Source organism: Drosophila kikkawai, chromosome 3L (genome assembly GCF_030179895.1).
Source record: "Drosophila kikkawai strain 14028-0561.14 chromosome 3L, DkikHiC1v2, whole genome shotgun sequence".
NCBI lineage: Eukaryota > Metazoa > Arthropoda > Insecta > Diptera > Drosophilidae > Drosophila > Drosophila kikkawai.
Genome location: NC_091730.1, coordinates 17,926,988 through 17,953,993, shown reverse-complemented (window position 1 = coordinate 17,953,993; position 27,006 = coordinate 17,926,988). Strand labels below are relative to the sequence as shown.

Sequence of the window (27,006 nt, the reverse complement as noted above, 5' to 3'; positions counted from 1 at the left end):
TATAGTGTTATGACACTACCGCATTAATTACAGACTTCATCAGAGATTAGGCAGCTCCATAGAGCTTTCCACACGTGCTAGCAAAACGACTTCATGGACTAATGCAAAAAACGATGTATTTGGTGGCGAGCTTCTTGGGCTACTAATTAATTTAAATACATATTTGTTAATTTAATTATGTCCGCATACATTACTTTCAAAAATGTGTCATACGGTCATTACTGTGTCATACAGCCATACGCAACAGTGCATTGGCTGAGTCTGGCCACTCTACGCCGCTCAGCTGTTTATAAAAACAATTGTTACGAATTTGTTGTAGTTATACATTGTTTAGCTTAATCTTCGAATAGAATCTCGTTTATATAAAACTGCGTAAAACCTACGTGCATCACCTGATGCTGGTGCCTTGGAATTACCAATAGTAGGCAGCTTACTACCAGGAAGATCTCCATCGGAATTACAGACGATTTCATCAGAATGGGCAAAGATTACTACAAAATTCTGGGCATCGAACGGAATGCATCCAGCGAAGAGGTGAAGAAGGGCTACAGACGAATGGCCCTGCGCTATCATCCGGACAAGAATGACCATCCACAGGCCGAGGAGCAGTTCAAGGAGGTGGTGGCCGCCTTCGAGATCCTGTCCAACAAGGAGAAGCGCGAGATCTACGACCAGTTCGGTGAGGAGGGCCTAAGGTGCGATGACGAGCCGGCGACCTTCGCCCAGCCCACGTCCGATATGGTGCCGTTCATGTGTGCCGTTGGCGGAACCGTGCTGTTCGCCTTTGCCGCCTATAAGACATTCCAGTTTTTCACACGCAAAAAGGAGACGTCGGCCAACAACGATGGGTCGTCCTCGGACTAAGCTAAGGACTACAATAAGGACATACTCGAATTAAGTTAAGTAAGAGAAAGGACTATTTGATCTGGCTAAGCCTGTGATATTTCACGTTATTGTTGTTCTGCTAAATCGGGACATGCAATGTTGCTTTCAAGAATATATTTTTAACGTTGCTGCCTCATTGCGCACCCTTAATTTACAATAAAGACCTTTTATTAAAAATATTATTTATTAAACTGGATACATGTTGCTATATTTCACTGTATGTTGTCGCATTAATGATTGGAGTTTGTTGCGATTTTCCCCTCTGGCAGTGATCAGTGATCATGTTCTGCTGAACGCGGCCTTCAGTAAAATATCGATCAGCAGCAACTATCGATGCAGTGTTTTGGTTAGTTTGATATTTCAATTAGTTTATAAGACATAAAAATAATGATTTTATAACAGCAACATGTACAAGCCGTTTGGGTGCCTCGATTTCTACAGCGTTTTGGGTGTGGATAGAGACGCCTCGGTGGAGGAAATCAAGGAGGCCTTTCGTCAGCTGGCCTTGCGCTATCATCCCGACAAGAGCAGATCTCGCGCTACGGAAGAAAAGTTCAAGATAATTCTACACGCCTACAATGTGCTGACGGACGAATATCAGAGATATAATCACGACAATGATCTAAGGCGGAGGCAGGATCGAAACTTCAACAGAACCCATCCGCGCCAGGAGGAGACGGATCATAGACAGGAACCAAGTCTCAGCCAGAGATTTTGGAGGTGGCTGATTCCGGACTGCATTTTTGTGGTATTTAGCCAGTTGAGGCTGTGGCTTACGACATACTGCCAGTTGGGATTCATCTTTGCGAAGTCTGGCTACAGAAAATGCTGCCAGCGGGCAACGGTGCTCCTCATCAAGCTAGGGCCAAAAGTTAAGGAATGTGCTGTCGGTTTGGGAGGGACAGCAGCAGTACTGGTCAAGTGGTCTCTATGTGCCTTCATCAAATTGTTTTGGTGGAATATTAAGCAGTTGATGGCTGAGCTGTTCTGGGCCTTCGTAAGGGCACCTGGCAACCCCATCCAAAAGCTCATATGGGTGGGCTTCGCCTGGCAGATCACAATTCTAGGTCACGACATGGGGGCTTGGCCTTGGGTAGGTTGGCTAATGCTAATGATAATTCATTTCTCGTTGATTTTCATTATGTTTGGGGTAAAAATTATTATATTCATACTCTTAAACACGATTCCAAGTCCATCATTATTATAATTTATAAGAAATTACAAAAAAAAAATTCCATTATTAATTAGTAGTAAAAACAATGCTGTCTGTTAGTAATTTAGTAATTTATTAAATTATTTATGGGGGGGAAATATAAATAAAGTATCGGCATCGATATTTATTTGATCTGGAACTAGGGCTGTGAAAATATTTTAAAAATATCGCAGCAACGATATGTAATTTTAAAAAATATTTCAAACGAATAAAATATTTATCATCCGAAAAACATTGAGTATTTTAGACATATATTATTCCAATTATTTTTTTAACCCCCAAACAAAAGTTTGTTTTGTTTTAATGTTTAAGTAACATTAATTTTTTTTTTTTACCGGAAATTCGGAATATTAAAAATAATAAATCAATAACTGGGTATTTCGAGTTTAAATACGAATTTCGATTAAATAGATTTTAAAAATGTATAATTTTAAAAACCGAATATATCGATATACCCATCTTTTCATAAATTTTTCACACTCCTATATGGAATATCGATATACTGATATTTTGATATATTTTCACATTCCTATCTGGATCAAGTTTGCAGATAAACAATAAACAATTTTGGTACTTTCCCCATTATAGAGTAGCAAATGATATTACTATATTTTGTGGTAGAAGGAAGATCTTCAACGGAATTACAGACGGTTGCATCAGAATGGCCAAAGATTACTACAAAATTCTGGGCATAGAACGGAATGCATCCAGCGAAGAGGTGAAGAAGGGCTACCTGCGGATGGCGCGGCGCTATCACCCGGACAAGAATAACCATCCACAGGCGGAGGATAAGTTCAAGGAGATGAAAGCAGCGTACGAGATCCTGTCCGACAAGGAGAAGCGCGAGATCTACGACCAGTTTGGTGAGGAGGGCCGAAGGTTCCGTAACAAGCCGGCGACCTTCGCCCAGCCCACCTATAAGACATTTACACGGAAAACAACATTTACTACTACATTTACGGCCAACAACAATGGCTCAACATATGATGCATCCAGGTAAAAGAAAAAAAGACCAAACACCCAAACGAAAACTTATTTCAGATAATTTTCAGAGGTTCAGGCCGCGGAACATTTTTTAAAAGCACATTTTTCTATACCGGCATCGGCATTGGCATTGTTGTTGCTGCTGCTGCTGGATATCTAACGTACAAACGTTTCCGAAGCGGAAACTTAGAAGAAATAGCCAAGGCAGCTTCTGAATTGACGGCTTCCGACGCTGCACCCAATTTATCAGCTAGTACTGTGGGAAAAATAACTCAAGCTACAATGGAAAAAACTATGGCTACCATAAATTGGACTTTTAAATGGAAGGATTCCGATGCCGCATCGTCTTTAGGATCTCCACCAGCTTCGTCAGCTAGTATTGTGGAAAAAATAGGTCAAGCTACAATGGAAAAAACTATAAATAAGGCTTCTGATGCCGCATCCTCTTTAGGATCTCAACTTGCTTCGTCAGCTAGTACAGTGGGAAAAATAGGTCAAGCTACAATGGAAAAAACTATGGCTGCCGTAAACTGGGCTTTTAAATGGAAGGATTCCGATGCCGCATCCTCTTTAGGATCTCAACTTGCTTCGTCAGCTAGTACAGTGGGAAAAATAAGTCGAGCTACAATGGAAAAAACTATGGCTGCCGTAAACTGGGCTTTTAAATGGAAGGATTCCGATGCCGCATCCTCTGTAGGATCTCCACCAGCTTCGTCAGCTAGTACTGTGGGAAAAATAGGTCAAGCTACAATGGAAAAAACTATAAATAAGGCTTCTGATGCCGCATCCTCTTTAGGATCTCAACTTGCTTCGTCAGCTAGTACAGTGGGAAAAATAGGTCAAGCTACAATGGAAAAAACTATAAATAAGGCTTCTGATGCCGCATCCTCTTTAGGATCTCAACTTGCTTCGTCAGCTAGTACAGTGGGAAAAATAGGTCAAGCTACAATGGAAAAAACTATGGCTGCCGTAAACTGGGCTTTTAAATGGAAGGATTCCGATGCCGCATCCTCTTTAGGATCTCAACTTGCTTCGTCAGCTAGTACAGTGGGAAAAATAGGTCAAGCTACAATGGAAAAAACTATGGCTATCGTAAACTGGGCTTTTAAATGGAAGGACTCCGATGCCGCATCCTCTGTAGGATCTCCGCCAGCTTCATCAGCTAGTACTGTGGGAAAAATAGGTCAAGCTACAATGGAAAAAACTATGGCTATCGTAACCTGGGCTTTTAAATGGAAGGATTCCGATGCCGCATCCTCTGTAGGATCTCCACCAGCTTCGTCAGCTAGTACTGTGGCCAGTGCATCCAAGGATGTCTTGTCGAAAGTGACAAAGTGGTTCCAGAATTAAAGGACGTCTGTTTTCATTTCTACCCCTTATGATAACATTTTATTCAATTTGTGAACTAACTTCACCTATATCTTTTATAAAGCCTTAAACTTTAAAGGTTTTAATAAATAAGTTTTATAAAATCAAAATTGCCCTTGTTTTTTCTAAGATATTTTCAAATTCAATTCGAAAATCTTTTTGTTTTTGTGGTTTCTAATAGATAATAAAACATGGGCTCATTGTGAAGCAAAACTTTACATCAACAAAATTGAATGATCTATATATAGTAAAGAGTAATTTATTAAATTATTTTAGGGGGTGGGGGTGGGTATTTCATCTGCAACTAGAGGTGTGAAAGTATTAAATCGTATTAACGATATATTAAATATTTACCATGCAAAAAATATCGATACATGGAGTATATCTTATATTATTTCAATAAATTTTTTAACGCCCAAACATAATTTTTTGTTTTAATGATAACATTTATGAGATATTTATAAAAAACGAAAAAAAACCCTGAAACCACGAATTGATTCTAAAAAATTCTATAAGTAAATCGAATATAATCGAAAACGAAAATAATATAAATTATGTATGGGTTTACATCACACATTTATAATTGTATGCTTCTCTATCATTTTATATGACATCGGAAATATGGCGTTTAAATTTATATTTCATAATATACATATATATTATTGAACAATTCTGGAGGCTTAAAAATAATAAATCAAAAACTGTGTATTACGAGCTTAAAATCAACTTAATGAATTCTAAAAATTTATTTCGATGTATCGCATCATTTTAAAAACCGATTATAGAGTCGATTTTATATCCACCTCTATAACAAAAATATCGATATACTAATCTTTTGATATATTTTTACATCTCTATCTGAACCACGTCTTTAAGTAAGCCACACAAAATTTTGGTACTTTCCTGATTATTAAAGAGTAGCAAATGAGTATATATTATTATAATAATTTGATATTTGTATTTGTACAGGAACACAATGGGCAACACAGAGTCTAAGCAAGATCACTACGAAGTGCTGGGTGTGCACCCGAATGCCACGGAAACGCGTATTACCAAAGCTTTTCGCAGCGCGGCGTTAAAATGGCATCCAGGAAAGAAAACACCTGGAAATATCGACCATGCCTATCGCACCCTGTCAAACCGTACAAAAAGAACTGAATATGATGCATCCAGGTAATAAAAGGACCGAAACCCCAAACATAAAACTTATTTCAGATAACTTTCAGAGGTTCAGGCCGCGGAACATTTTTTAAAAGCACATTTTTCTTTACCGGCATCGGCATTGGCATTGGCATTGTTGCTGTTGCTGGATATCTAACGTACAAACGTTGCCGAAGCGGAAACTTAGAAGAAATAGCCAAGGCAGCTTCTGAATTGAAGGGAAAAATAAGTCAAGCTACAATGGAAAAAACTATGGCTATCCTAAATTGGGCTTTTAAATGGAAGGATTCCGATGCTGCATCCGCTTTAGGATCTCAACTAGCTTCGACAGCTAGTACTGTGGGAAAAATAAGTCAAGCTGTAATGGAAAAAACTATAAATAAGGCTTCTGAATTAAAGGCTTCTGATGCTGCATCCGCTTTAGGATCTCAACTAGCTTCGACAGCTAGTACTGTGGGAAAAATAAGTCAAGCTGCAATGGAAAAAACTATAAATAAGGCTTCTGAATTAAAGGCTTCCGATGCTGCATCCTCTTTAGGATCTCAACTAGCTTCGTCCGCTAGTACTGTGGCCAGTGCATCCAATGATGTCTTGTCGAAAGTGACAAAGTGGTTCCAGAATTAAAGGACGTTCGTTTTCATTTCTTTTCCATAAAATATAATTTTATTCAATTTTTGAACCAACTTCAACTATATCTTTTGTAAATGTTTAATCTTTAAAGTTTTAATAAATAAGTTTTAATATACAATTCATATTGCCTTTGTTTTTTTAAGATATTTTCAAATTCAATTCGAAAATCTTTTGGTTTTTGTGGTTTCTAGTAGGATAATAAAATAAATAAAACATTAGCTCATTGTGAAGCAAAACTTTACATCAATAACTTTACATCGTTAACGAACGTGCTCGAAGCGAACATTTAGTTCCAATCAATCTTGCCTTCAGTGATGCCGTTTTAGGGTTTTTCCCCCCTAGATTTTGGGTTTTTTGAACTGCGTGTTCGGGAAAAAATGTAAAACAGCGGGAAGACGCTAATTTAGCTTTATTTTAGTTTGAATTATGCATCAAATTATATTTTCATACATTTGCATAATGCGACTATAAAACACCACAAAATGTTCAAAAGATGATCGGAACATCTTAGATTCAGTATGTTTACGAAAAGGCAGTCGATATAGACGAAATAATTAAAAACTTTAACAAAATATAGGGTTTTATTTTACTTTTTTTAAAAGGATTTTTTGGGGTTTTTGGATATTTTTTTTTTTTGTTTATCTAGCGTTTTTTCGGGAAAAATTACGGCAACACTGCTTGCTCGGTTCGTTACAGTTTTTCGATCGAACGCGTTATATGAGCAACAAAGAATGTTCGAGAATGCTGATTCCAATCAGACCGATGCAACATGCAGCTCTCTGATCCGAACCGATCATTCCTAATACAGCTCTCTGATCGGAAGGAACTGCACCGGAATTGCAGACGATTTTTACCATAATGGGAAAAGATTACTACGAAATTCTGGGCATCGAACGGAATGCATCCAGCGAAGAAGTGAGGAAGGCTTACAAGCTGATGGCCCTGCGCTATCATCCGGACAAGAATGACCATCCACAGGCCGAGGAGCAGTTCAAGGAGGTGGTGGCCGCCTTCGAGATCCTGTCCAACAAGGAGAAGCGCGAGATCTACGACCAGTTCGGTGAGGAGGGCCTAAGGTGCGATGACGAGCCGGCGACCTTCGCCCAGCCCACGTCCGATATGGTGCCGTTCATGTGTGCCGTTGGCGGAACCGTGCTGTTCGCCTTTGCCGCCTATAAGACATTCCAGTTTTTCACACGCAAAAAGGAGACGTCGGCCAACAACGATGGGTCGTCCTCGGACTAAGCTAAGGACTACAATAAGGACATACTCGAATTAAGTTAAGTAAGAGAAAGGACTATTTGATCTGGCTAAGCCTGTGATATTTCACGTTATTGTTGTTCTGCTAAATCGGGACATGCAATGTTGCTTTCAAGAATATATTTTTAACGTTGCTGCCTCATTGCGCACCCTTAATTTACAATAAAGACCTTTTATTAAAAATATTATTTATTAAACTGGATACATGTTGCTATATTTCACTGTATGTTGTCGCATTAATGATTGGAGTTTGTTGCGATTTTCCCCTCTGGCAGTGATCAGTGATCATGTTCTGCTGAACGCGGCCTTCAGTAAAATATCGATCAGCAGCAACTATCGATGCAGTGTTTTGGTTAGTTTGATATTTCAATTAGTTTATAAGACATAAAAATAATGATTTTATAACAGCAACATGTACAAGCCGTTTGGGTGCCTCGATTTCTACAGCGTTTTGGGTGTGGATAGAGACGCCTCGGTGGAGGAAATCAAGGAGGCCTTTCGTCAGCTGGCCTTGCGCTATCATCCCGACAAGAGCAGATCTCGCGCTACGGAAGAAAAGTTCAAGATAATTCTACACGCCTACAATGTGCTGACGGACGAATATCAGAGATATAATCACGACAATGATCTAAGGCGGAGGCAGGATCGAAACTTCAACAGAACCCATCCGCGCCAGGAGGAGACGGATCATAGACAGGAACCAAGTCTCAGCCAGAGATTTTGGAGGTGGCTGATTCCGGACTGCATTTTTGTGGTATTTAGCCAGTTGAGGCTGTGGCTTACGACATACTGCCAGTTGGGATTCATCTTTGCGAAGTCTGGCTACAGAAAATGCTGCCAGCGGGCAACGGTGCTCCTCATCAAGCTAGGGCCAAAAGTTAAGGAATGTGCTGTCGGTTTGGGAGGGACAGCAGCAGTACTGGTCAAGTGGTCTCTATGTGCCTTTATCAAATTGTTTTGGTGGAATATTAAGCAGTTGATGGCAGAGCTGTTCTGGGCCTTCGTAAGGGCACCTGGCAGCCCCATCCAAAAGCTCATATTTGTGGGCTTCGCCTGGCAGATCGCAATTCTAGGTCACGACATGGGGGCTTGGCCTTGGGTAGGTTGGCTAATGCTAATGATAATACATTTCTCGTTGATTTTCGTTATGTTTGGGGTAAAAAGTATTATATTCATACTCTTAAACACAATTCCAAGTCCATCATTATTATAATTTATAAGAAAATTTCAAAAAAAAAAAAAAAAACATTCTTAATAAGTAGTAAAAAGAATGCTGTCTGTTATAAATTTAGTAATTTATTAAATTATTTATGGGGGGAAATATAATTAAAGTATATGTGCTATCGGATTCGGCATCGATATTTATTTGATCTGGAACTAGGGCTGTGAAAATATTTAAAAAATATCGCATCAACGATATATAATTTTTAAAAATATTTCAAATGAATAAAATATTTATCATCCGAAAAACATTGATTATTTTAGACATATTTTATTCCAATTATTTGTTTAAACCCCAAACAAAAGTTTGTTTTGTATAACATTGATTTTTATTTTACCGGAAATTCGGAATATTAAAAATAATAAATCAATAACTGGGTATTTCGAGTTTTAACACGAATTCCTATTAAATTGATTTTAAAAATGTATAATTTTAAAAACCGAATATATCGATATACCCATCTTTTCATAAATTTTTCACACTCCTATATGGAATATCGATATACTGATATTTTGATATATTTTCACATTCCTATCTGGATCAAGTTTGCAGATAAACAATAAACAATTTTGGTACTTTCCCCATTATAGAGTAGCAAATGATTTTTGTGGTAGAAGGAAGATCTCCAACGGAATTACAGACGACTTCATCAGAATGGGCAAAGATTACTACAAAATTCTGGGCATCGAACGGAATGCATCCAGCGAAGAGGTGAAGAAGGGCTACCTGCGGATGGCGCGGCGCTATCACCCGGACAAGAATAACCATCCACAGGCGGAGGATAAGTTCAAGGAGGTGGGGGCAGCGTACGAGAACCTGTCCGACGAGCTAAAGCGCGCGATCTACGACCAGTCCGATGAGGATGGTCTAAGGTTCCGTGACAAGGGTGTGCTCTTCGCCCAGCCCACCTATAAGACATTTACACGGAAAAAGAACACGTGGGCCAACAACAATGGCTCAACATATGATGCATCCAGGTAAAAGAAAAAAAGACCAAACACCCAAACAAAAACTTATTTCAGATAACTTTCAGAGGTTCAGGCCGTGGAAGATTTTGTAAAAGCACATTTTTCTTTACCGGCATCGGCATTGGCATTGGCATTGTTGTTGTTGCTGGATATCTAACGTACAAACGTTTCCGAAGCGGAAAATTAGAAGAAATAGCCAAGGCAGCTTCTGAATTGACGGCTTCCGACGCTGCACCCAATTTATCAGCATATGATGCATTCAGGTAAAAGAAAAAAAGACCAAACACCCAAACAAAAACTTATTTCAGATAATTTTCAGAGGTTCAGGCCAAGGAACATTTTTTAAAAGCACATTTTTCTTTACCGGCATCGGCATCGGCATTGTTGTTGCTGGATATCTTATGTACAAAAGTTGCCGAAGCGGAAACTTAGAAGAAATAGCCAAGGCAGCTTCTGAATTGACGGCTTCAGACGCTGCACCCAATTTATCAGCTAGTACTGTGGGAAAAATAAGTCAAGCTACAATGGAAAAAACTATGGCTATCGTAAACTGGGCTTTTAAATGGAAGGATGCCGCATCCTCTTTAGGATCTCAACTAGCTTCGACAGCAAATACTGTGGGAAAAATAAGTCAAGCTGCAATGGAAAAAACTATAAATAAGGCTTCTGAATTAAAGGCTTCTGATGCTGCATCCGCTTTAGGATCTCAACTAGCTTCGACAGCAAATACTGTGGGAAAAATAAGTCAAGCTGCAATGGAAAAAACTATAAATAAGGCTTCTGAATTAAAGGCTTCTGATGCTGCATCCGCTTTAGGATCTCAACTTGCTTCGTCAGCTAGTACTGTGGGAAAAATAGGTCAAGCTACAATGGAAAAAACTATGGCTATTGTAAACTGGGCTTTTAAATGGAAGGATTCCGATGCCGCATCCTCTTTAGGATCTCAACTTGCTTCGTCAGCTAGTACTGTGGGAAAAATAGGTCGAGCTACAATGGAAAAAACTATTAATAAGGCTTCTGAATTGAAGTCTTCCGATGCTGCATCCGCTTTAGGATCTCAACTAGCTTCGTCAGCTAGTACTGTTGCCAGTGCATCCAAGGATGTCTTGTCGAAAGTGACAAAGTGGTTCCAGAATTAAAGGACGTCCGTTTTCATTTCTATTCCATAAAATATAATTTTATTCAATTTGTGAACCAACTTCAACTATATCTTTTATAAATGTTTAATCTTTAAAGTTTTAATAAATAAGTTTTAATATACAATTCAAATTGCCTTTGTTTTTTTAAGATTATTTTCAAATTCAATTCGAAAATCTTTTGGTTTTTGTGGTTTCTAGTAGGATAATAAAATAAATAACACATTAGCTCATTGTGAAGCAAAACTTTACATCAATAACTTTACATCGTTAGCGAACGTGCTCGAAGCGAACATTTAGTTCCAATCAATCTTGCCTTCAGTGATGCCGTTTTAGGGTTTTCCCCCTAGATTTGGGGTTTTCTGAACTGCGTTTTCGGGAAAAAATGTAAAACAGCGGGAAGACGCTATTTTAGCTTTATTTCAGTTTGAATTATGCATCAAATTATATTTTCATACATTTGCATAATGCGACTATAAAACACCACAAAATGTTCAAAAGATGATCGGAACATCTTAGATTCAGTATGTTTACGAAAAGGCAGTCGATATAGACGAAATAATTAAAAACTTTGAATAAAATGACTTTAAAAAAATCTAGGGTTTTTTTACTTTTTTAAAAAGGATTTTTTGGGGTTTTTGGATATTTTTTTTTTGGTTAATCTAGCGTTTTTTTCGGGAAAAATTACGGCTACACTGCTTGCCTTGGTTCGTTATAATTTTTTCGATCGAACGCGTTGTATGAGCAACAAAGAATGTTCGAGAATGCTGATTCCAATAAGGCTGATCAAAATCGCACAGTCTGGGCACACCGGTTTCGATCAAACATGCAGCTCTCTAATCCGAACCGATCATATCTAATAAAGCTCTCTGATCGGAAGGAACTGCACCGGAATTACAGACGATTTCATCAGAATGGGCAAAGATTACTACAAAATTCTGGGCATCGAACGGAATGCATCCAGTGAAGAAGTGAAAAAAGGTTACAGGCGGATGGCGCTGCGCTACCATCCGGACAAGAATAACCATCCACAGGCGGAGGATAAGTTCAAGGAGGTGGCGGCAGCGTACGAGATCCTGTCCGACAAAGAGAAGCGAGCGATCTATGATAAGTACGGTGAGGAGGACCTTAAGTTCGGTGAGAGGCCGGTTCCCTTCGCTCAACCCACGTCCGATATGCTGCTGTTCATGGTTGCCATTGGCGGAGTCGCTCTATTCGCCTTTGGCGCCTATAAAGCATTCCAGCACTTCACAGGCAAAAAAGAGACGTCGTCCAGCAACGATGGCTCGTCCTCGGACGAAGGCCGTAGCCAGCCCAAAATCTCAAAGGGCAAACGCAAAAAAAATGAAGGGAGCTCAACATTTCAAATGGCGCCAAAAATGCCAAAAGGGTGCCAACAGAACCGGAAAGGTAGCTGCGCGCACGTCCCTGCCTCGGACTAAAGTACAATGAGGATCATACTCAAAATAAGTTAAGAGATCTGCACACGAGAATATATGTATTTTCAACATTGCTGCCCTGTTAATTTACAATAAAAAAATAAAAAAAAAGTTTTCGCGTTATCTACTCAGTAAACCACTTTTTTAAGCTCATGTGTGTGTGTATATATATTTATATATAAAAGAGAACTAACGCAATAAACACGGCTTATATTAATTTAACCTACTCGTTGTCTTCCCCACAAATATATCAATTATTTATAATCAGAGCATTAGCCGACAAAATGGTTGGTTCTCTTATAAGGGGGATTTCCCCCAGATTTACAGGTTTTTTGCATTTTAGACGGGACAAATTTTTAGGGAAAAGTTTAAGGGCTTTTTTGAAGTATGATTTATTTCAAAATTAAGCTTAGTATGCTAAACCTAACATAAATCCGCTTAAATATGTTTAACTTAATTAGTTTAACAATGAAAATTGCAACGGTTTCCGATAAAAAAAAGTAGCAAAACTGATCTCTCTCTCTCTTTTCGGCTCGATCGCCGCACTTTCTATGAATCATTACATTTCTATTGGCTTATAATTCCCAACTCGAGAATTCTTACTCTCTTTTTACTCGCGCCTTAGAGGTGGAAAAACGTCGATTATGCCCTTACATCGATTAGCGATGTTTCGGAAACATCGATGACATTGATGTTGGCATCGATGACATTGATGTTGGCATCGAAGTTTATCCACCTCTACAGCCAAGAGCAAAACAGGATGCAAGTGGTTTTAATTTTAAGATAAACAAACGTATTGGCGCGAGGTTTTTATCCTGCACGAGATAGCAGCCAAGAAAGCGACGCCGCGTGGGCAGGCAGGCGTGTGCAACAGTTTTGGCATCCAGTGGAGATTCAACTGGTCTGGCCTGGTAGTGGTGAGTCCGGATGCGATAAGGGGCAAAACCGCGCTGATATTACTACGCATTACGTGAAACAAACTCAACGATGTCGGCGGTGCCCAAATCTGCTGAGCCATCGGAGTTGGCGCTCTTGGTGGGCAATGCCAGCAACAACAAAAATAACAATAACACTAGTAGCAACAACAACAACCGCAGCAGATCGACCAGCCAGGGCAACAATAACACTCCAAGAAAGTATATCGCTCCCGGAGCAGCGAGCTCGATCAGAATGTGCCCCGCCAGCAATTCGGGCAGACCCTCGCACAATAACAACAACAACAACAGCAAACAACTAAATGGGATCTGCCAGCAGGCCCAGGCGGGCCACAAGCTTATGGTCATCATGCGTGGTCCTCCGGGCAGCGGAAAATCCACACTGGCCGAATCCCTGCTGCGCCAGAGCCGGCTGCTGGAGCGACACGGCGTGCAGGATTTTGTTCTTAGCACCGACGACTACTTTAAAACGCGGCACGGTTATGAGTTCAATCCCACCCTGCTGCCCGCTGCACACGAGTGGAACCAGCAGCGGGTGCGCGAGAAGGCCGCCCGCGGCTGGAGCCCTATCTTTGTGGACAACACCAACACAATGGTGTGGGAGATGCAGCCATATGTCCAGGTAGCCGTGAAGTACGGCTACGTGCTGGAGCTACTCGAGCCCCAGACCAGCTGGTGCAAGTCGGCCAGCAAGCTGGCGCAAAAGAATATCCACCAGGTGCCCAGGGAGAATATCCAACGAATGTTGGAGCGATACGAGCGCACCACCGCAGCCGATTTGATCCGGGTGAGTTTCAAGCCAAAAAACCTAAAGCTGGTCACCTCTTTAATGTTTATATTGTTTTCCCACAGCTCATGAAGGAGACAAAATACACGGTGACATTGCCGCAGCTGCGACAATATCCTCCCTTGCCCGCCGTTCCCGTGGTTAATAATTTCGATCAAAAGGAACCAACGGATGCTTTAGTTCCACTTCATACCAAGCTGAATGCAAACGCACAGACCTGGGTGCCCTACGAGCAGGGAGCACCCTCGTACTGGTCCCAGACAGCAGAATTACCACAGTCAGCAGGCTCTACCTCGACCAATCCAGCGTCAGAGAAATCTCTGATTGACCTTCTGCGCGATGACTGCAAAGTGGAGGATGGGGCGGAGGAGGTGAATCCAAAAACAGAAGCTTGTGAATCGAAACCCTTACAGCGGCGTCACTGCCTTGATTGCCCCAACGAGCCGGAGGGATTTGCCCAGCTGCGCCAGATGTACCCCAACAAGCAGATGACGGGCCTCTGGGACCTGTTCATCAATTGCAAGTCCGACCTGGACTGGGCCGTGGATATATTAATCAAGGAGGACGAGCTGAATGCCGAGGCGGGATCGGAGCAGTTCGGCTCAGAGGTTGTTCTAAGTCCAGATGAGTCTTTGCAATTCCAATGCGACTGCGCCAATCCGGGATCTCCTGCAGCCGTCACTCCTCGTTCCTCATCGCCGTTTACGGCAGCAGCCAAGCCAGTGCCAAAGCCGCAGCGCCAGGCACGCAACAAACGCACCTCAGGGCCCACCAACAAGGAGTTGCAGTTGCAGATCGAGAACTGTTTTGTGCTAGGTAACGGGGAGCCTTGAATTAAAGTAAAAAATCAACTAAAATATATTTTCTTTTAGGCGACGAACAATACTCGGAGCATACGCGTAAAGTCCGCGACATTCGCAATGGGATTCTAGACCAGCCCGCTGTTCCACAAGCAACTGAGGAGGCGGGGGCGGAGCAGGAGGATCCGGAGGAGGAGGTGGACCCTGAAGACAATACTCTGCTGGAAATGGACCTGGGTAGCATGTTCATTGAGCGTCTGCGCGCTGAGTTCGACACTGACGACGAGGTCATGCCGCTGGAGCAAGAACTGCCCGTCGCCACCAAGATCTTTATGCCGCGCCAGCTGGCCAAGCAGCTGTATATGCTGTGGAAGGAGGCCGTTTACAATTTGCAAGAGGAGCAGCGCCAGCAGACGCTGCGCGACGACGAACAGTTTGCTCGCCTGCTAAAGCATCCGGAATACGCCGAGTGCATTGAGTCGCCGAGCAATGTCGGCGAGCTGCTTGACATGGAGCTGGCCTGGAGCATCTACAACAGCGAGCAGCTGGCCGCCAAGCAGGCGGCTGAGTTAGCCGCTCGCAAGCAGCCGCCCAACGACATTGCCACCCATCTGACCAAGATGAAGCTGTGCGAGACGTTCCCCGAGATACCCAACGATACTGTGCTGGAGACCTTCATGGCAACGGGTAGCAACTACAGTCGAACGGTGGAGGTGCTTGGCGGCAACGTGCAGAGCTCACTTAGCGGGGCGGAGCTCTACGAGCAAGCGCTTCGAGAGGGCGAAAAGGTAATATGAAAATAATGTAAGTAAACTATTTCCCTCTCACCTTCCTGTCTTATCTATCAGCTAAGTGCACAGGTGGCTCTGGAAGAGCAGAAGCAGCAACAGAAACGATTACAACAGGGCTCCTCCGGGCAGCGCTCCAGCTCTCAGTCCTCAGCCGGCCGGTCACCGCTGCTCCACGAGGAGGCCAAGTGTGCGGCTCTGCGTGACTTTGAGGAGACCCGCAACCTGGCGGCCCACCACTCCCAGCTAAAGGCCGAATGTTACTTAAAGGCGAAACAGGCGGTGCAACGGGGCAATGGCAACGTGGCGCTGTATTACTCCGAGATAGCGAATCTGCACAAGCAGAAGATCGACGCCTTCAACCAGCGGGCGGCCAACTGCATCATGGAGGTGCACCGGCACACGCAAAATAACCCGGATCTGCTTGACCTGCACTACCTGCACACGGTGGAGGCCATTAGCTGCCTGGACCTGTTCCTCGATCGCCACATAACCGTGCTGCGCAACTGCACGCGCGTCTACAAGCATGTCTTCATTATCACGGGCCGGGGTCTGCACAGCGCCAACGGTGTGTCCACCATCAAGAACCGCGTCAAATCCAGGCTGGTCGAGCGACGCTTGCGGTAAGTCAATGGCTTTCATTAGGATTTATAACCCGTCTAATCTCGTTCCACTCTATGCAGCTGGCAGGAGGTCAATCCGGGATTGTTGCGCGTGAAAGTCTTCTCGGCTTCGCGCCACTCCAAGAACTTCTGATCGGAGGTCATATAAGGATAGCACGACAGCCAACAGGGATAAGCTACCTCAAGTGTCATTTATATTTTGTATTCTCTCTCTCTCTGTCAGCAAATTCTTAATCCTTTCGCTATCGTAGGAAGAAACATTCCTCTTTTTATACCCTTGCAGAGTATTATAATTTCAGTCAGAAGTTTGCAACGCAGTGAAGGAGACGTTTCCGACCCTATAAAGTATATATATTCTTGATCAGCATCAACAGCCGAGTCGATCTAGCCATGTCCGTCTGTCCGTCTGTCCGTTTCTACGCAAACTAGTCCCTCAGTTTTAAAGCTATCTAAATGAAACTTTGCACATAGTCTTCTATATACTCTCACTGCTATATATGTCGGAACGGGCCGGATCGGACGACTATATCATATAGCTGCCATACAAATGTTCGATAAATTTTTAGAAAAAAAATCATAACTTGGCTGTTTTTCAACATTTTTGCACCATTTTTTTAGATATGGCTATTTTATATTATTTTAGAATTTCGATAAAAATTTCATGAAAATCGGACGACTATATCTTATAGCTGCCATAGGAACGATCCGGAAATTAATAGGAAAAAAATTATAACTTCGTTGTTTTTCAACGTATTTTCATCTACTCTGAGATATAAGCTTATTTTATTATTCTAGAATTTTGGTATAAATTTCATAAAAATCGGACAACTATGTCATATAGCTGCCATAGAAACGATCGGTAGATGTAGAGAAAATGTAAAGCTGGGAATGCAAAACTGTAACTCTCAAACTGTAAACATAATAAGTATAGGTAAAATGTAATGAAATATTATCTGCAAGGGTATGCAAACTTCGGCGTGCCGAAGTTAGCTTCCTTTCTTGTTCAATACTTAAATTTCTTATTATATGAATTTCACGATTTATGTTAAAGTTATGCTTCCACCAAATCAGGAATTCGTGTGAAACGCGAATTTACCAACGAATTATTGAACGTGGTGCTACAATTATCTTACAAAGAGATATTTACACGAAGAATACTTTATTTTTTATACCCTTTTCATATAAACTATCGTCTAAGAATCCTAGTTATAAGTTACAATTAATTAATAATCTAGCATGTATGTAAGAAAAGTATTCATTAAAGGTCATCGGAACAATATGTGTTTAGTATCTCTTCAAAATCACTTTGAATTGAAAAATTGTTATGGATTATTGAGATATTGTCTTTCTACGTCGATATTTTTCCAGTTCTTGGTTATACAAAGCTCCCGGTCTGTGTATAAAGAGTAATATAATCACTTTTAAGAATATATATTTGATCGACTGTTTGGTCCTTTAGTCCCATGGGTTAATCCCTCATCGCTCACAGGTAGGACGGCTCACATCACACCTGTACGAATTCCCGCTGATTACCCTGACTACCTGACAAAAATGCAAACCCTTGAAATTATGTTTGAAACATGGAAAGACAATCTTTATTAACCATAAAAATTAATAACTTCAATTCGGTTTTTTTCTGTTCCGGGAAGGATACACAAAAACGTTGCGTACACCCGCCCGCCTGGTGGAATGCTGTCTCCACTTACATTTACTTTGTTTCTTAGTCTAGAACATTGATGGCAGTCTGAGCGAGTGCTCCGTGGTTTTGGTCATGATCGTGGTCGCAATTGCCACTAGGTGGGGTCCTGCAAGCTGGTCACTCGCCCGGACCCCGGTGATTGGTTCTCCTTGCCGCTGTGCAGGCGATTACCGATAGCCATCAGTTCCATGAGATTGGACCGACTGCGCTTGGGCGTGTAGCGCGAAGAGCTGGAGTTCGGGCTGCCATTGGTGCCCTTCTCGCGCGGAGGGGTGTTCAGAAAGACGCCTTCGAAGATGGTCTCTAGACTGTTGCTGCGGCTCAGTGTGGCCCCAGAGTCGTCGGCGTCGCTGGGCGGGCTAATCTGGGCGTTGATCTCATGCAGGGCCACGTACTCGGGATTGTTCTGGCGTGTCTCCAACTCCTGGGTACGGGATAGGAGCTGTTGCTTCGGCGTCTCGATGTCCGAGAGGTTGAGGTCGTCGATCGGCGACGGGGTGCGTCCTTGCGGGGAGAAGGCGCGGATTTCGAAGGCCGGCAGCTCGTCGCAGCTGCCCACGGGGGACGCTTCCTCGCGCTCGAAGGCCAGCGAAAGGTCGCTTTCGCTCTCAAGGTCCACGGAGGAGAGGGAACAATGCAGCTGCTCTCTGCAGCGCTCCTCCGCGCACGTATTTACAGCATCCGAAGTGTCCATGGTCTGGCTGGTATCGATGGCGCGTCGGTTCTTATAAATATTCCACGGCCAGAAAACTGTGTTCTGCCTGTGATCCGCGGCTACCTTCGCGGAAATCTGCGCCCGCAGGTAGACGGGTTCAGGTCACGGTGTTCGATTTCGGGATTTCTCTCCCGTGCTGTATATATATTTTTTATATATTCAAAATTCGAATAGAAACAAACAATTTGACAATAGAGATGTCAAAATCTTAATGGCACTTCCGATAGCAGCGATAGTTAAGTACGATAATATCGTAAATGCGATACTTTTGTTCAAATTAAAAATTTAACTAAATTAAAATTACATTACAAAAAATTACAAAACGGATTAATTTTTAAACAAGAAATTAAATTAGTAAAACATTTAAAAGTTGAGCTTGCCTCTTAAAAACCACCATGCCGTTATAAAAACAAATCGTTGAAAAATTAAAAACAAATACTTATAAAAAAAAATTAATTTGGATTTATTTTTATAACTTCAAAAAAGTTCCAATTATTAACAAATCAAATATTAAAAAAAAAATCGTAATCAAAAATAATTTTGACATCTCTAAAAAAATCTCTAAAATCGGAACATTATTTTTCTAGCTCATCTTGCATCTCCAATTCCAAAGTGTGGCAACTCTGGCGTATGTCGACGAGAAAAAAATATGAAAGATAGTGAAATTCGGCTTAATTTTAAAATTAGAACACGATTTGTGCCCGGGAGATGTGCTAGCCGATAAGATAAGATGCTGGCCCTGGGCAGAACGGCTTCCTTGGGCGCGTCTACCGCCGCTGTCTCCTTTGCCTTGGCCGTTCCGTCCATCAGTGCCTCCGCCTCCACCCCCGCCCTGCGCCTTGCCACATCAACAAAAACAAACGTACACAAACAAAGGCGAACAGATGTTTCGCACCAGTTATGTAATGTTCAAAAATTGGCGCAAAATTCAATGTCGCTGCGACTCGGCAGAGCAGCGCCGGCAGCTGTGGGCACAGGAACACGTGAGCAGCAGCAGACCCGCAGACACTTCCACCATTCGGCCGTGAGCGATTCGAGATACTCCGCCAGCACCATTATGACTTCCTACTGCAAGGAGCTGACCCTGAATGACTACGATATCGTGGGTTTCGACCTGGATGGCACCCTGCTGCGCTATAATTTGCGCGAGATGTCTGCCTTGATTTATCGAGTGCTCAAGCAGTTCCTGGTGGAGCAGAAGGGTTACAAGAAGGAACTGCTCGACCTGCCGCTAGATGTGGACTTCCTGCAGAAGGGTTTGTTCCTGGACGGGCCGCGCGGCAATGTCCTAAAGCTGAGCAACGAGGCACAGATCCTGCGAGCGGCCCACGGCACTCGGCTGCTGAGCGACGCGGAAATACTTGAGATCTACGGGCCAGAGCGCAAGTGGGACGTCACCAGTGCCTTCCACAAGGATCCGCTGTCCACGTGGAATGGCGCTGCCTCGACGCAAATGCGCTCCTTGCTGGATTACTTTGATATGCCCAGTGCTTTGGTCTTCGCCCAAGCCGTGGATCAAGTGGACAGGGAGAGGAAGCCATCGCCCGGCGAGGAGTACCAAGTCTGGCAGGATGTGCAGGCCGGCTTAATGAACATCTACAGCCGGGAGCACTTTGCAAACGATAAGAGCTCGTACTTTAAGAGCATGCGAGCAGAGCCCGAGAGATTCATTCTCCGCACGGACCCCAGGGTGCTAAAGTGGCTGGAGGAGCTGCGGCAAGCGGGCAAGAAGCTCTTTCTGCTCACCGGCTCCAATGTGGACTTTGCCAATCTGACGGCCACGCAGGCTCTGGGCGAGAATTGGCGGCAGCACTTTGACTTCGTGGTGACGTACGCCAAGAAGCCGGGCTTTTTTACCAGTCAGAGACCCTTCATGCAGGTGGATGTGCAGAAACTGGAGGAACTGCCCACGGAGGCGGCGGAAATAAGGGCGGGCGAGGTCTACTCCCAAGGCAACTGGCATCAGTTGCACGCAGCTATGGCCCAGCTGCTCCACAAGGAGCCAACTGAAGCCAAGGCGCTCTACTTTGGCGATAACATCGTGCAGGATGTTTATACGCCGGTCAAACATCGCGACTTCGATGCCGTGGCCATTGCCGAGGAGTTGCTCCTGGAGGACGGTAAGTATCCCTATGCCGCCGAGCTGGACTCCCAGCAATGGGGCTCGTACTTTGCCCTGGACTGCACGCCGACCCTTTGGTCCAGCTTCATTACCACCTATGCCCAGTTGTGTGTGCCCTCGGTGGAGCAGGTGGCCCAGACATCGCCGGAGAAGAGAATCATCTGCACCAATCCGTACGGTTTCAGTCCGCGGCTGCCCAAGGAGCTAGAGACGCTGCATCTGAACAGCTGCTATCGGTAATGATAATGGATGCGAGAGGCTATCTACCAACTTCCTGGTGACAATAAACGACATGTGAACCCGTGGCGCAGTGTATCCGATAGCGCTTCTTTGAGCTGGAAAAACGTATTCAAAATTCTTGCGTACAAACAAATTGTATTTAATAATAGCAATAAACGGCGCGGTTTTTTTAATTATAGAATTGGTGTATACAGTGCAAGTCATAGATGTAGGGCATTGAGATTGAGAATAACTAAATGTTATAAATTAAGAATTGAAATTTGAGGAAATTTTTTTTTTGAAAATAGAAAATGTTTTTTAAGGATAATTGTGGCCGGCAATCATCTTAGACTTCCTTTTTTATTTTTGTTTTTATACTCACAAAAATATAAATTTTAAAATTACGAAGTTACAGTATCCCTTTTTAATCTTATTTAAACTTTACTATTTTTCTTATCGTCTGTCGGTTTATAATACCTTGAGGTCCAAAGTCCAAACTGCAACCCGATAAAAGTTGTTGCACAAGTTAAGGATTAATGGAATTAATTTCAATTAAGCATTAGCTCAATTTATTATCTGTATTAACAAATCTTTACACAGCTTTGATAACTGAACGATTTTTATAGGATTTATATTAGAAGAATTTGCAATTAATTTTAAATAAATTAATATATATTTATAGGCCATTGTTTAGGATTTTTGTATGCCTACTATTTGTTATACTTAATTTTATTTGTTTAAAAACTTAAGGCTTTGACATGCGTAACGGACTGCACTCCTAACACGCTAATTTAATTCACATGTTACACAAAATATTTCCATGTACAAACTGAAATGAAAAGCAAATAAACAAAGGGTTGTGCATCATCTGAGTTCTTTTATAAATAAAGTGCAATGGGGCTGACGTAAGTTGAGCCAATTAAGACACTCAGATGTCAGTTTAAACACCTTTCCCAAGTTCCCAGTTCCATTTAAAACGCAGGAAACCTAAACGTTAGCAAATTAACTTTAATTGAGTAAACTTTGTGACTTGGGTTTCATATAACTAAGTACTTGGAAATACTACGCGACCAGAAAATGGAATATTACTTTGCAAGTTGCAACTGTACACTTAAAAGAGAGACGGGAAAATAATAAATAGAATGACCACTAATTGGGCTTAGTTGAGGCGCTCTACGGCCAGGGCGATGCCCATGCCGCCGCCAATGCACAGGGAGGCTATACCCTTGCTTCCACCGGTACGCTGTAGGGCGTATAAAAGCGTGACCAGGACACGGGCTCCGGATGCACCAATGGGATGGCCCAAGGCAATGGCACCGCCATTCACATTGACCTTGCTGGCATCCAGCTTGAGGTCGTGCAGCACAGCCAGGGATTGGGCCGCGAAGGCTTCGTTGAGCTCGTAAAGATCTACTTCCTCGCGCTTCCAGCCTATTTTGATGAGCTAAAAGAAGGACACATCTGAGTAATCTGCACAGCCTTCAAGTTCTCCATGTGAAATACCAAAGCTTCTACGGCTGTGACAGGTCCCAGGCCCATCACCTTCGGTTCAATGCCACTCTGCGTCCAGCCCACGATCTTGGCCAGCGGCTTGAGACCCTGCTTGGTGACCTCTTCGCCCGACATGAGCAGCACAGCGGCAGCGGAATCATTGACACCGGAGGCATTGCCGGCGGTTATGGAACCGCCCTAAATAAACAAAAGAGAAAGTAGAAATTATCAAAACTAATCATCCAACTTACATCTTTGAAGGCCGCCCGTAGCTTCTGGATGCCCTCGACAGTGCTGCCCGCCTTAATGTACTCATCTTTGTTGAAGATCTGCGTGCCTTTGCGATCCTTGATCTCCACGGGGACAATCTCCTTATCGAAGTAGCCATTTTTCTGGGCCTCCTCCGCACGATTTTGTGACTGCACGGCATAGGCATCCTGAGCCTCCCGACTGATCTGGTACTGCTCCGCCAGATTCTCGGCAGTGATGCCCATGTGTATGTTTTCCATGGCATCGGTGAGACCGTCGTGGATCATGGTGTCCACCAGTGTGCCGGGACCCATTTTAACGCCCTGCCGCAGGTGCATGACATGTGGAGACATGGACATGCTCTCTTGTCCGCCCGCCACTACGATCTTGGCATCGCCCGAGCGGATGGCCTGATAGCCCAGGGCAACAGTTCTGGAAGAGAGCGAGTCCAAAATCAGAAAGAGTTTAATGTGGTTCAATAAACTTACTTCAAACCCGATCCGCAAAGCATATTGATGCCGTAGGCCGGCACCTGGATGGGCAGACCCGCCTTGAGTGAGGCCTGCCGTGCCGGATTCTGACCCTGGCCCGCACTGAGCGCCTGGCGAAGATTTACATAACAAAGGGAATGAAAAGAGCCCACGAGTGGATATGGTAATATTTTGACAATACCTGGCCCAGGATCACCTCGCTGACCTGCTGGCCCTCCACATTGGCCCTGCGGAGCACCTCCTGGATAACCACACTGCCCAGATCGGAGGCCTTCAGTTTGGAAAGCGTTCCATTGAAGCTACCTGTTGATTTTGGTTCGGGTAAGCCGAAAGAGAAAGTTACCAATTGGAATTTGGATATCAAACGCACACGCCCAGCTCGACTGCTGTCGGCTGCTGGATCTCATCACCTATGGGGGTGCGGGCTGCGGACACAATGTACACGTCAGACATTCTGGATGGGCGAAGGACAGGTGGCGCAGTGTTTATGCCTTAGCTAATTGCCAGCAAATAAATTCTAATTTTCGAAATTGCTATTGGGTGCCGCAGAGTGACCAGGTAGACTTTGCTGCTTCTTACTTTAATAAATACTGAGTTCCAATAAAAATACTAGATTAGAAAAGATTACCGCTCCTACTGAGCGGGATCTTCAAATGCCGGCCATTTGACCCCCAAGGAAACTGCTGCATCTTGCCAAGTCCACCGTACGGAGCCAGGCCCTGTCAATCAGGCCTGACTGGAGTCGGAGCCCAAGCCCCGTCCTGCAAGCGGCATAATTTGTTGTGACGCCTTTGGTCGCGTCCAATCCTTGGCCCAGGAAGAGTCTAGCTTTGGTTCAGTACCCGCTGCTGCTCTTGCTGGTGACCCGGAGCCATTAGCTTCACCCTCAACAGTGGCCTCACTGGATCCGCAGCGATACATTGGGCAATCTGCCAGGGATTCCAGTCGTTTCCAGCAAGAGACCCAGGACAGAAAGTGGATCCGAGAAGCGTTCACCGGAATCGAAGAAGCCCAAGTCAGGCAGCAGTCCGGCATTGGAGAAGAGCCTGGACGAGGTGGGAAATCATCATCACGTGAAGCTCGAGAATAGCAGTGGCGATGAATTGGGCGAAGAGATACAGGAGTTCCTGGGGGATCTGGAGGCGGCAGCAGCTCAAACTCTAAACACAAATATATTTGTGCTTATAAGCACTAATGTTTAAACCAAATCCTTAAATAAAACATTGTATCGAATATTAAATTCAGAATTAACCGGCACCAAGTGGCTGGCCAAAAGAGCGACCGTTAAAGCTATTAGGATCCTCATTGTAAAACTTCAACGGACTAAGGAATAACTGTTTTTAGATTGAGTCTATTACCTTTCCATTTATAGCCCTCCACAGGGCACTAAGTGCTTTTACGTCAAGGGAGCGGAAAATTTTAAAACTTTTTATACGAAACTTTCAGCTTTAAAGTTTCAGGTACATGCACAACAACACAAAAACAAATTCGAATTTAAATATTTTTGTGCCGGTTCCCTTCGTTCTTTGTAAACCAGACTTGTTTAGTTTCTTTTCTTATCTCAAATATTGATTTGAACTCTTTTGTTGGCCAAGACTGACAGTCGGCAACACTTGGTTAGGCCAATATGTGCAAGCTTTATTAAATTGAACAGAAGTTTTTGGGGCTTTATTTAAACTATTATTTGTAATAAATTTGTTATATTATTTATTGGACACTTGGTAACTCAGAAGATGAAGAACAATAATTTATTAATAAGGGGGATCTTTCTGTGGTTCCTGCAACTCTGGTTTTGCCACCGTTATTGACTGGGAGAGGTGGCTAGATCGACTTGGCTGATGAAGTACTTAACTAATAGTTTTTTAAATATCTCTAGAAACCAAACCAACCGTAGCATTAGGTAACCTTTAAGCTATGATACAGATCTATATAGAATACATTTTAAATCTCCTTGGAAAGTTGATGAAAATGTAAATCAAATTGAACTTTTACTGAAGAAAGACTTGGGCTCTGGCAATAATGTATGTATTTTTCCTAACCATTTCTTTTTTGTCTTCTAACAATAGGACAACAATGGTGGCTTTGATTACTTAATTCTCTGGAGCTTGGAAACTCCAAGAATGGGATATACATATTTGGTCAGTAAACAACCGAGTCTGGAGATTACTTCGGATGCTGTAGAGACTTTCACTATAAATAACTCGGTATTGTGACTGGCAGAAGCAGAATCCAAATCCCAGTCTCAAAAAGAAGCCACCATGCGCCCAATACAAGCCTTCTCCCTGGCCATCCTGGCCGCTCTGGTTGTCCTGTCTATGCAGGCAAGCACTCCAGCCAGCAGCTCAAGCAGCACTTCCCCAACCAGCAGCTCCACTTCCCCATCAAGCAGCTCAACTTCCCCATCCAGCAGCTCTACTTCCCCGTCGAGTAGCTCTTCCAGCAGTTCTGATACTACGGCTACCACGACCACGACAGCGGCTCCAACAACCACAACCACAACGGCTGCCACGACCACCACTGAGGCGACCAAAAAGCACCATCGCCGTCGTCATAGGCGCCGACGCGTTGTAATTATCCGCCGTGAGCGGGTAGGAGGCGATGGTGTGCGTCGCAGGAGGAACCGGGAGCTTGGAGATGGCCGTATTGTGAGGCGCATCCGAGTCCGTGAACGTCGCGGCGTTCGCTCGGCACGTCGCTTCTTATGATTTCTCTAAAAATGTCAACATTCTTAATGAAAAATAAAGATCGGTTCTGAAATTAAATGTAAACTATATAGTCTCCGAGATACAATGTCTCTTAGGGAAAGAGAGAGATACGGGGTAGATGGCCTGTCCATCCTCGAATTAGTGTAAATGATAGGACCAACTTGTTTGTAAAAATATATTCACAAAAGATTTAATTATAGGCCGATTATAGACGTTTATAGTCTAACATTCTTGTGGTTTCTCCCCCACAGAAACACTATCTTCCTCCTAATAAGGTGGCTTTTCGATGCCACACTCGTCGGACTTCTTAAAGACCAGTGCATATGTGAGGACAGGATGCACATTGCTGTCCTCGGAAGCAGTCGATAGAAGCGAGTGGCTGGAGGGACTTTCCATGAACAGCATCTCTGCATCAAACTTGCTCCAGCGGCCACGACTCAGCTGCTCTTTAACGTACTTCAGTTGGGTATTGATCTGAAATGAGAGGAGAGGAAAATATTAACAGTTAAGAATAAAAATTAATTTATATTTTTCAATATATTTATTAATATTTAATTAAATCCAGACATGTGAAACATGTAGATTATTCTTACCAATGGCACCAGCAACGGAGTTCGCCGACAGTTAAAGAAATCCGCCACGAACTTTCGGATATCCTCTGGTTCCGGCTTGGCATTGATGGCCTGGTGCAGGATGACACGAATTATGGCACGTATCTGGGGGTACGAAATAGAGAATTATTAATTATTTCAATTTTTTTTAATTTATATATTATATTTATATATTTTACCTCAGGATGACTGCATATATACTCCCAGTTCCCAAGGCGTAACTTCTTTTGAATGCCGGGTATAGTGTTGTAATGTTTAATGTCCTTTGAATTCCATACGCCTAAATCCCAGACCTTTGAGAAGGTCGGTATATTTTTCTGTGACATTTTTCGATTTAGTTTTTACTGATTCAGACTTGAAAGAAATTTAGAATTAAATATAATACTTGAAATTGGAAAGAACAAGCTGAGGAAGGTTGATGAGGAAAACAGGAGAGTTCTTTTTTTTTAAAGAGTTTGAAATGTAACCCAACCTAATCCGAAATAACAAAGTTCCTATGAGTTAC

At 43.0% G+C, this 27,006-nt stretch overlaps 13 protein-coding genes and 1 pseudogene across 13 annotated transcripts; 11 read left to right on the top strand and 3 right to left on the bottom strand.

The window, feature by feature from the left end:
- The first annotated feature begins 274 nt into the window (after window positions 1-274).
- Window positions 275-1,062, top strand: LOC108080663 (dnaJ homolog subfamily B member 4). The gene has a single exon (XM_017175496.3). It carries the CDS (start codon window positions 478-480, stop codon window positions 862-864), a length of 387 nt encoding a protein of 128 aa, XP_017030985.1. The 5' UTR covers window positions 275-477; the 3' UTR covers window positions 865-1,062.
- A 101-nt stretch (window positions 1,063-1,163) lies between these two features.
- Window positions 1,164-2,330, top strand: LOC121502213 (uncharacterized). The gene is made up of 2 exons (XM_041775253.2): window positions 1,164-1,231; window positions 1,288-2,330. Exon 2 carries the CDS (start codon window positions 1,292-1,294, stop codon window positions 2,090-2,092), a length of 801 nt encoding a protein of 266 aa, XP_041631187.1. The 5' UTR covers window positions 1,164-1,231; window positions 1,288-1,291; the 3' UTR covers window positions 2,093-2,330.
- Window positions 2,331-2,625: 295 nt separating this feature from the next.
- On the top strand, window positions 2,626-4,560 carry LOC108080658 (uncharacterized). Its single transcript, XM_017175489.3, has 2 exons — window positions 2,626-3,094; window positions 3,151-4,560. The coding sequence occupies exons 1-2, from the start codon at window positions 2,760-2,762 to the stop codon at window positions 4,430-4,432; spliced, it is 1,617 nt and encodes a 538-aa protein (XP_017030978.2). The 5' UTR covers window positions 2,626-2,759; the 3' UTR covers window positions 4,433-4,560.
- Window positions 4,561-5,284: 724 nt separating this feature from the next.
- On the top strand, window positions 5,285-6,321 carry LOC108080661 (chaperone protein DnaJ-like). The gene is made up of 3 exons (XM_017175494.3): window positions 5,285-5,325; window positions 5,420-5,623; window positions 5,677-6,321. The coding sequence occupies exons 2-3, from the start codon at window positions 5,427-5,429 to the stop codon at window positions 6,233-6,235; spliced, it is 756 nt and encodes a 251-aa protein (XP_017030983.2). The 5' UTR covers window positions 5,285-5,325; window positions 5,420-5,426; the 3' UTR covers window positions 6,236-6,321.
- Window positions 6,322-7,038: 717 nt separating this feature from the next.
- LOC108080664 (dnaJ homolog subfamily B member 4 pseudogene) lies at window positions 7,039-7,684 on the top strand (annotated as a pseudogene).
- Window positions 7,685-7,785: 101 nt separating this feature from the next.
- LOC108080662 (uncharacterized) lies at window positions 7,786-8,719 on the top strand. Its single transcript, XM_017175495.3, has 2 exons — window positions 7,786-7,853; window positions 7,910-8,719. Exon 2 carries the CDS (start codon window positions 7,914-7,916, stop codon window positions 8,712-8,714), a length of 801 nt encoding a protein of 266 aa, XP_017030984.2. The 5' UTR covers window positions 7,786-7,853; window positions 7,910-7,913; the 3' UTR covers window positions 8,715-8,719.
- Window positions 8,720-9,246: 527 nt separating this feature from the next.
- On the top strand, window positions 9,247-10,926 carry LOC108080660 (uncharacterized). Its single transcript, XM_017175492.2, has 3 exons — window positions 9,247-9,700; window positions 9,757-9,954; window positions 10,011-10,926. The coding sequence occupies exons 1-3, from the start codon at window positions 9,378-9,380 to the stop codon at window positions 10,828-10,830; spliced, it is 1,341 nt and encodes a 446-aa protein (XP_017030981.1). The 5' UTR covers window positions 9,247-9,377; the 3' UTR covers window positions 10,831-10,926.
- A 751-nt stretch (window positions 10,927-11,677) lies between these two features.
- Window positions 11,678-12,483, top strand: LOC108080603 (dnaJ protein homolog 1-like). Its single transcript, XM_017175423.2, has one exon. It carries the CDS (start codon window positions 11,742-11,744, stop codon window positions 12,267-12,269), a length of 528 nt encoding a protein of 175 aa, XP_017030912.1. The 5' UTR covers window positions 11,678-11,741; the 3' UTR covers window positions 12,270-12,483.
- Window positions 12,484-12,982: 499 nt separating this feature from the next.
- Window positions 12,983-17,478, top strand: LOC108080674 (uncharacterized). Its single transcript, XM_017175507.3, has 5 exons — window positions 12,983-13,988; window positions 14,054-14,804; window positions 14,861-15,576; window positions 15,637-16,199; window positions 16,260-17,478. Exons 1-5 carry the CDS (start codon window positions 13,254-13,256, stop codon window positions 16,330-16,332), a joined length of 2,838 nt encoding a protein of 945 aa, XP_017030996.1. The 5' UTR covers window positions 12,983-13,253; the 3' UTR covers window positions 16,333-17,478.
- Window positions 17,479-17,775: 297 nt separating this feature from the next.
- LOC108080655 (uncharacterized) lies at window positions 17,776-18,805 on the bottom strand. The gene has a single exon (XM_017175479.3). It carries the CDS (start codon window positions 18,590-18,592, stop codon window positions 17,993-17,995), a length of 600 nt encoding a protein of 199 aa, XP_017030968.1. The 5' UTR covers window positions 18,593-18,805; the 3' UTR covers window positions 17,776-17,992.
- A 404-nt stretch (window positions 18,806-19,209) lies between these two features.
- On the top strand, window positions 19,210-21,821 carry Nt5a (5' nucleotidase A). Its single transcript, XM_017175476.2, has one exon. It carries the CDS (start codon window positions 19,344-19,346, stop codon window positions 20,973-20,975), a length of 1,632 nt encoding a protein of 543 aa, XP_017030965.1. The 5' UTR covers window positions 19,210-19,343; the 3' UTR covers window positions 20,976-21,821.
- A 121-nt stretch (window positions 21,822-21,942) lies between these two features.
- Acat2 (Acetyl-CoA acetyltransferase 2) lies at window positions 21,943-23,751 on the bottom strand. The gene is made up of 6 exons (XM_017175477.3): window positions 23,596-23,751; window positions 23,367-23,488; window positions 23,183-23,295; window positions 22,697-23,126; window positions 22,458-22,643; window positions 21,943-22,398 (listed from the first exon to the last, which is right to left on the bottom strand). Exons 1-6 carry the CDS (start codon window positions 23,636-23,638, stop codon window positions 22,114-22,116), a joined length of 1,179 nt encoding a protein of 392 aa, XP_017030966.1. The 5' UTR covers window positions 23,639-23,751; the 3' UTR covers window positions 21,943-22,113.
- Window positions 23,752-25,259: 1,508 nt separating this feature from the next.
- Window positions 25,260-25,903, top strand: LOC121502227 (uncharacterized). Its single transcript, XM_070285777.1, has one exon. It carries the CDS (start codon window positions 25,444-25,446, stop codon window positions 25,888-25,890), a length of 447 nt encoding a protein of 148 aa, XP_070141878.1. The 5' UTR covers window positions 25,260-25,443; the 3' UTR covers window positions 25,891-25,903.
- A 148-nt stretch (window positions 25,904-26,051) lies between these two features.
- LOC108080629 (uncharacterized) lies at window positions 26,052-26,910 on the bottom strand. Its single transcript, XM_017175452.3, has 3 exons — window positions 26,681-26,910; window positions 26,484-26,606; window positions 26,052-26,364 (listed from the first exon to the last, which is right to left on the bottom strand). Exons 1-3 carry the CDS (start codon window positions 26,825-26,827, stop codon window positions 26,158-26,160), a joined length of 477 nt encoding a protein of 158 aa, XP_017030941.1. The 5' UTR covers window positions 26,828-26,910; the 3' UTR covers window positions 26,052-26,157.
- Window positions 26,911-27,006: the final 96 nt, after the last annotated feature.